The sequence below is a fragment of the Pygoscelis adeliae genome, unplaced genomic scaffold, assembly GCF_000699105.1.
Source record: "Pygoscelis adeliae isolate BGI_AS28 unplaced genomic scaffold, ASM69910v1 Scaffold113, whole genome shotgun sequence".
NCBI lineage: Eukaryota > Metazoa > Chordata > Aves > Sphenisciformes > Spheniscidae > Pygoscelis > Pygoscelis adeliae.
This window is the reverse complement of record NW_008825108.1, coordinates 12,994,320-13,002,197: the sequence shown is the minus strand read 5'-3', so window position 1 is coordinate 13,002,197 and position 7,878 is coordinate 12,994,320. Positions and strand designations below refer to the sequence as shown.

The following is a 7,878-nucleotide window of genomic DNA, read 5'->3' as shown; positions in this document are numbered from 1 at the left end:
TAACACTAACTGTCTCTCCAAGGACTTGGTTCAAGCTTTAGCTATTATGCTGTCTCAATTCTTGGCTTTTTAGCCTGTTTCTTAGTGTATTGCACTGTGCTTCACAAACCTACAATAGCAGAAAGATCCTACAACACTCAGGTCAGGGTAGGCAACAAAAGGAAAGAGATGCTTGTTTTCCATCTATACACTGTTTTAGTTTTGATTAAAAGCTGGGATTAAACACCAGCATTACTTTGCCTTGGAGAAAGGATTGAGAAAAAATTCGGAGATAATTTTCCTTCCAGTTCTCATGTCTGTTATAGGTCTAAATCTGATGTCGGTGGATGCACTGAACCAGATTAAGGGCAGGGACACTTGCCTCACCCATAACTTATCTATCCATGCACCCAAAATGGGGATGCTTGCAACTGTTCTGTGGATATCTGCCCTTCTCTCTCCCAGCTCCACTGCTTTCCTTCAGAGCTTTCGACAGCCTCTGCCAGAGCCTGAGGAATTTGCTCTTGAATAATGTTCATTTTTTGTATCTTTCAAAAAAGAAGCCTGGTCTTCATGCATTTCCTATGTCTATCTTATACCTATTCTTGAATGAAATAGAAGTGCAATTCTTAAACGGTAACAACTTCTGCTAAACCTTCTCTCAGAAATAGGCATGCAGCTGCCACTGAAATCCACTGGAGATGTGCCTTTGCATCCGAGGGGAAAACATGACCTCTTGACAATTACTAGCAGACAAGAAAACACTGTACAGAAAGCAGCTTCTTTTTCAAGGAGCTAACAATCATCTTGAAAAACTTTGACTGCAGCTTGCCAGGAAGCGGACAATACAGTAAAACACTTGAGTACCTGTTATTTATGGACTAGGTGACAAAAAAGGTTTATTTGGTCTGAAAATCTTAGTTTTAGTGGTCCAATGTAGACCATCAATTCCGGGGGGGTTGCATTTTTTTCAGATTTTTAGTTTCTTGGTTCTGTTTGTATTATTTGCATTCGGTGACCTGGCATCTCTTGTAGTCCCTGCTCCATAAACATCCAGTACTCAGCAGACACTAGGGCTCAAGGGAATACCTACCAGATACACGCAGTTGCATGGCATTCCTTTGATCTCCAGCTGTACATGAAACACTGTGAAGTAGCATCTGTTTGCCGGTAAATAATTATGTTTTGTAAAAAACACATACATGGACTTCCCTTGTAACTTAATAATACACAGGGGTAATATTAATGGAAGTTTTGCCTGTCCAGGTTGCATGACAATCTACTGAACTGATAAGAGAGATGCTGAAGAGAAGCAAGGCACTTCGAAAAGAACATGACTACTGGAGCAGTATTTAAAGGATGCCGTCATCTTGGGCAGTTTCCTCCTCTCCTGTTTTGCCTCCACAGTTCGTGATGCATTCCTTAAAAATTCAGCCATTTCAGCCTGTAATTTGTAAGCACTGCTTTATTCTTTATTTCTCTTCCAGAATAACATAGCTTTGGTCATGTTTTATTTATTGTCCCAACAGTACAGTAGTGAAAATAGGGTTTGCATATTGAAGTGATCCCCATGCATTAAGACACTTTACACAAACAATCAAACCAGCTGTGGAGCTTACGGAAAGACAAACCAACCCAAGGCAGCTGGAGAGAGCAAGAATCTGGAGAAGATCCCCTGTAAATCTGAACAGATGCAAGTCACACACAAATGGTCTGTACCTACTCTGGGTGACAGCATCCCTCTGGCATGTAGGGTCTGATCGTTAGGCACATGAACTTTCTGTTCAATCCACTGTAGTGGCCCAGATGTATGAAGTTACTTATGTATTCCCAGAAGAATAACAAAGATAAGAAATGATAGGCATAAGGTTGTGCTGGGCAGAAGCTCCCATACATATAGAAGCCAGACCAGCGATACTCCACCTGTATTGCCCAGCTGCCTAGGCATGCTGGCAAAGAAGGAACAGTAACAACACGCATGAAAATGATATCCCTGAAAAGGAAAGACGGCACAAACAGAAACTTAAGGTAAGAGAAATATTTATTTAAATTTGCACAATAACGAGCTTATACTGAACAAATTCAATCAAGAAATAATAGTAAGTGCAGTAAAACAAGGAAATATTGATGATTTTTCCCATCAGAAAACATTAAGAAGCCATGCCTGTGCATCACGGTTTTTCTTTTTTGGGTTTTTTTGTTGGGTTTTTTGTTTGTTTTTACAATAACTTCTATCTTTTTTTTTTTTCAGCGCACATACTGTACATATCACATCTTAGCTGCTAGGTTCTTTATTCCTGAAGGCTTCATTCTTTTACTCAAACATCTGCTAAATTCTGCAGTGAGCAATCAAATACATTTGTGCAGATCCAAATACGATTAGGTAGAAATCTCTGCACCCGGTCAAGTGTTGGACTCTCAAAGCTTCGGAAGACCCTGTAAGAGCTCCTAGTTGATTTTGGATCTTGACATCGTTATGTATAGCATACAATGTGCCACTTTACACTAACCTAAATATTCTGCATAATGATGTCAGACAAATAGAAGATTTGGGCCTAACCTCACACAAAGGTTTACACATCTGAGCTTGTCGTGAGTCCCATAAATTTCACTCTGATTCAGGTAACTGAGTTCATCATGTATCTGCACTTTAGATGGACAAAAACAATCTAATTTTAGTTTTAATTTTGTACAATTTTTGGTCTAAAGGTCTTTTTTGTGAAGGAAAATTCTTTAACCAGAAACTGCTTGTGAGAGATGTTTGTTGGTGTCACAGTTCCTGAAGGCACTGTGGGTCCACTGAGCAACAGATGTGGCCATTCTAAAGGAAGGAAAAACAGAAAAAATTGAAACAATTAGCATTTTGTACAAACCAAGTCAATTTAACAAGCTCAGCCATTTGCAAACACCCATCAGATCTGAACGTACAGATTTGTAAAATACAAGACAACTACAGGTTTTGATCGGATTCATGACATTGTCGTCATGTCCTTCCTTTCCCCAAAGGAACAGGCTATTATGATTCCTCTAATTGCTTGGTTTGCTGTGGTCTGTATCCCAGAGCTACAACAGTCAAACTGAACGAAGCTGGGATCAGCAGAAGAAATGCTCCCGACATAAAGGTATGAGGCATCTGCTCAATTACAGAAAGCTGTTGAACAAGACAGGGCACTTGGGAGTTTTATTTGGATCAGGCAGAAGGAACTCTGGGTTTTATTTAGTCCTGAATGCTTCAAGTTAATACATCCTGGTTGTAACACCAGCAAACATTAATCCATAAAGTTTTTCCTGATAGTCCACACATTCTTCTGAGAATATTAGCAATTAAGGGAACAGATTGCCTATGACATCATTAAAGTACTGGAGAAATTGTTTTCTGCATCTCTACTACTTCTTTTCTTAAGTCTGATTCTTACAATGCAAATAAAAAGTGTGTATTATTTTTAAATAGGTACAGTCAGTTAACTAAACTGCCAGGACTGATTAAAGACTGAGGTCTGAATCATTCAAACATTTTCTTTCACTCCTTCTGTTACAGGAGGTTAGATGATCCTACTGTCCACCTTCTTTACTTGTGATTTGAAATGGGTCTGTGGCTAAGTCAGCTTTAGCTGATGCCCAGGTTTCTGAATTCTTAAAGGATTTGTGTAAACCTATTTTGCTATAGCTTGGTTAGAAAGCCTTAGACTGGAGCTTCGACCTTCCATGCAATGCTCTGCAGGAAAAAAGTGGGGTGACACAGGACGAATGAGATGGAGAACTACACAAATTGGGCACAGCATTAACCTGATCTGGAGGGAGCGGGCTTCTGCTTGCATGCAGAACTACAATATTAAAATGTTGCCAATATGAGCAGATAGTGTATTTCAAAAAGAAAACTGCTCTGTAAAGAGAATTGAGTAAGATTTGGCTTGCTGAGGGACAAAGTGGTACATCTTCGCTGTTATGTAGATTCACACCTGAGCCATATTAAATCTATGGGGTTTGGCAGAGTATCTGTTTTAATCTTACATATGTTCACAATACAGCAATGGATTTTATTAGTCTATGTATGTGTTTACACTGAATACAAATTAGTCGACACTTAAGGTTCAGTCTTTGCTTAAGAGAAAAGGGCAGATGGGAGCAGCACACAGGTGGCTATCAGCAGAACTGATACATTGCTTCTGCATTGCCATTGATTAGCAGTACAACAATGAGAACACATTTCCCATCGCTGAATCTCAAAAGAGCTTTAGAGAAGAATCACGCAAAACTTTGTTTTACAGATGGAGAAACCGAGGCACATAAACCTCAGCAACTTGCCCAAGCAAAAAGTAACTTCTAGCATTGGAGTTGGTGTATGCCACCAGCTATGGAGCCCAACAGTACGGGTTTATGCATGTAGGCCTGTTTCAACATCCCTTGGGCAGCAGCTGGCTTTCTAACCATTAGCCACTCTGTCAGATCACATCATTTTCTTCTAAACACCAATCCGTTCTGACATCAAGACAAATGCCTACGCTTACTTGGCACATACCACTTCTCTCGTAAAAGGACTATGCCTCGACAGCAGCAATTGCTGTTGCACATAGTATTGCATCAGGCGAAGTGGAGGAAGAAAGTGGTGCTTGACAGCTTCTGCTACATGACCAGTTACTCCCCATCCCTCCCAGAAGGAGGTGTTGAATTTAGATTATTTTTTATGAGCATCTTTTCAAAGTAGTTAATTGTACCATGTACTAGAGTTTGGGAAGTATCTTGCTTGGGAAGGACACAGAATAAAGACCAAAATCAACTGTGAATTTCAGTAATAATTAAAGATCTATGGATGAATCCTGCTGTCGCTCTCTCCTTGGCTACTGTGGAAACACTCTTTGTCATTCTTCAGTATGATGATGGATGATGGAAAATACAATTCACCTTACAGGTTTATTTCGAATGGAAAAACCTGTTTCAACCTCCTTTTCTTTTGCATCTTTAAAAAGAGATGCCAGAATTCACATAAGATGCCATTAATTTTTCTCTTCAGACAAACTTCTATCTTGACTACAAAAACTATTACAAAAACTATTAAATGTTCTAAACATTATGTTGATTCTACTATTAATTTTAAAGCAAGAAAGCTATGTAACCATGTAACTAGTCCTTTTATTCTCAAAACAATTATTATTCTCAAAAAGTAATTCAATCAGTTCTGATAACACTATAGTATCACAGAGAACAAATTTCTTGTGTGACGTCTAGTCTTACATACCTATTTGTTACTGTATACATTTCCAAGATAGCATGGAGCTATATAATAAAAACTGATCAAACTTGAATTGAGCTATCCTGGTGGAAAAACCAAGCCCATTAACTTGTCCACAGCACACCGCAGCACGGGCTATTGTCCTGCTTCTGACCTGCTAGCACATTAAACCATCCTTCTAGCACATGCAAGACTGAAGTTAACAAAGTTGAACACTTTACTGTAATCTCCACTGCTTTGAAACAAGTGTAGACACCAACTACCCACCGACCAGACTCAGTCCATTAATATTTATATGCCACAGAACAAGCTGGGAAAGGGGCATCTCAGCTTAATTTTTATGCTCTTTACCTTGCACTGGCAGAGGGTGCACTCTGTGCCGTGCTTAATCCAAGAAGATCCAGTGAAGCGAACGATGTTGGTTTCATCCAGACAGGTTTTAGTGATGTCATTGCGAATGGTGTCCGCTTGGCAGGGGTCAGTGACACAGCGCGGGCAGCACTCATGCTCGGGGAGGACGCTGAATTCACAGTCCACCTCCGGGCATTGCAAGGGCCAGCAGTCAACTTCGCCTTGCTGTTTACAAACATTACGAGAACAAGAGAAGATTATTAGCTCTTATTTTGTTTCATTACCTATTCATCTGACTCAGCATTATGATTCTTAGCTGGTTAATTTTATCCATCTGGTCCTAGTCAGAAGTCAGTGCAGAGAACACTGATATTCATTGCTTGTGGGAGATGCAGCAAGTTGGGTGCTTTTTCCTGCAGGCTATTCAGGATGTGTATTAGATCTAACTTATTTCAACACACTCTGCATCAAGTTGCAGCTGAAAATTCCCCATAAACTTCATGAAATACAGCATATGGATCTGTCCTTGTGAAGTCCTACTTCTGCAAGTGACAGAAGCCATAACATGATTGCACTGCAGAAGTGCTTCGAAATCTCCTGTTTCCCCTAGTTCTTACTTCTATTCGGACTGTTGGTTTGCCATAGAAAGCCCTCAAATATTCAGGTCCGGATGGGCTAGAGTTTATCTTTGCCACCATTACAAACGCATTGGCTGGACTAAGGGTGTCAAAGCTACCAGCAGCCCAATGCAGCTGGGAACACCAGTGCATTTTCAGTGAGAGGACCTCCACCCACTTACCATCCATTTTGGATGTTGCGATCAGAGTACCTGAACGTCCAAACTTAATCACACTTTCTGCATGATGGGTTCAGTACAGTCAGGGTATGAAAAGGTCAAAGCAAAGACATATGTTGGGCCAGAATATTCTTAGGGGAAGTTACTGTATGCCTGTACGCAAATCTAAAGCTATCTAATTATTCACGTCAGTTACTAGAAGTTGGGGTCAGCTTCCCTTCAACTCTGGACAAGGGCTGAAGTTTCAGATCTATCGGTCAAAGAAAAGACTTCACAGAAGTCATTAAGGCATATTTCTTTTGTAGCAGGTCCATCTCTGACCTCCAACTTAGCTCATTTGAAACACAGATTAAGCAGTCTGGATTTAAGGGGGTAAAGAGAATAGCATTTGGCCCTAGGAAAGAAGTTTATTCACAAAAACTGTATCTAAGGTTTTGATAATGATGAGTTTAATATCTCCAGAGCAAAAGCTGAAAAAATTCCCAGGGATTTGCCATAGCTCCAAATTTATTCCTCTTGTTGCAGAAAGCATTGCGAACTTACTCTTCTACGAAATTTTCACCTGGGCCAATTCTCCTTTTTTTGAATCACATGATGGTAAGAATGAAAGCAATCTTAAAACCAGTCACTGATCTTGATATTTCAATTTATTTTTTGTAGTGATGGACAGTACAAGGAGTAGACAATATGTTGTCACCCAAAAAACATCCCTGACAACTGAAACAAAAGCTTTAGTTACAGAAGCAGCATCTTGAAAAAAAAGAAACATCTATTGAGATCCCAAACTGTAGGTTGTTTTGTTTTGTTTTTAAGACATTTAATGAAGCACCTGGGAATCTGTTTCATTGGATTTTAGCAGCGGTAACACTGAAAGCACAATGTCTACAGAAATTGGTTTCTGGCTGTTATTCATGACACCCTGACAAGGGAAAGCTGCTAGATGGACTAGGCTTTACATTTGGACATAATCTGTGATAAAAGCTAGTTGTTTTTATCTTGGGATTTTTTCTGTCACGGAAACTTCCCGAGCGGCATTATGCAGAATCATTTTTGCTCAGACTCTGAAATACATGCCTAGGAAAAAGATCACAAGCTTTAAAAGATTTTTTTTCAAAACTCATTTCACTATTTTGAAAAATGCATCAAGTCTTATCATTTTTTCCGTTACTCAGAATGTCTGAATGAATAAACAAATTTTAGTCTACTGGCATCTTTGAAATTATTAACCATGATAATAAATACATATTTAGAATTTCCTTATACAGCTACATTGGTCTTTGAATGAGTGAACACGAGTGTTGCTTTGTAGGTGCCATAGCCAATTGACCTCCATTCTTTGCTAACACAATCTTCATGATTAAATAATTTCTATTATGTCTATTGTGTCAAAATGCATTTTTGACTGGAACTTGACAACATTGACAAATATCCATGAAAACCAGATTTCGATTATATACATACTCCAGAGGAAACTAAATGGATGCTAATGCATGAAAATTAACTATTCACCAATCAGAATATC

The 7,878-nt window shown here is 39.3% G+C and overlaps 1 protein-coding gene across 1 annotated transcript in view; it reads right to left on the bottom strand.

Moving 5' to 3' along the window:
- Positions 1–2,257: 2,257 nt before the first annotated feature.
- NELL2 (NEL-like 2 (chicken)) overlaps positions 2,258–7,878 on the bottom strand; it is a 132,310-nt gene continuing 126,689 nt past the window's right edge. The window contains exons 17-18 of the mRNA XM_009327600.1: positions 5,561–5,785; positions 2,258–2,800 (exon numbers count right to left, since the gene is read on the bottom strand). Of these exons, the coding sequence (XP_009325875.1) occupies positions 2,750–2,800; positions 5,561–5,785 (276 nt within the window). The 3' untranslated portion in view covers positions 2,258–2,749. The remainder of the gene's footprint in view (positions 2,801–5,560; positions 5,786–7,878) is intronic.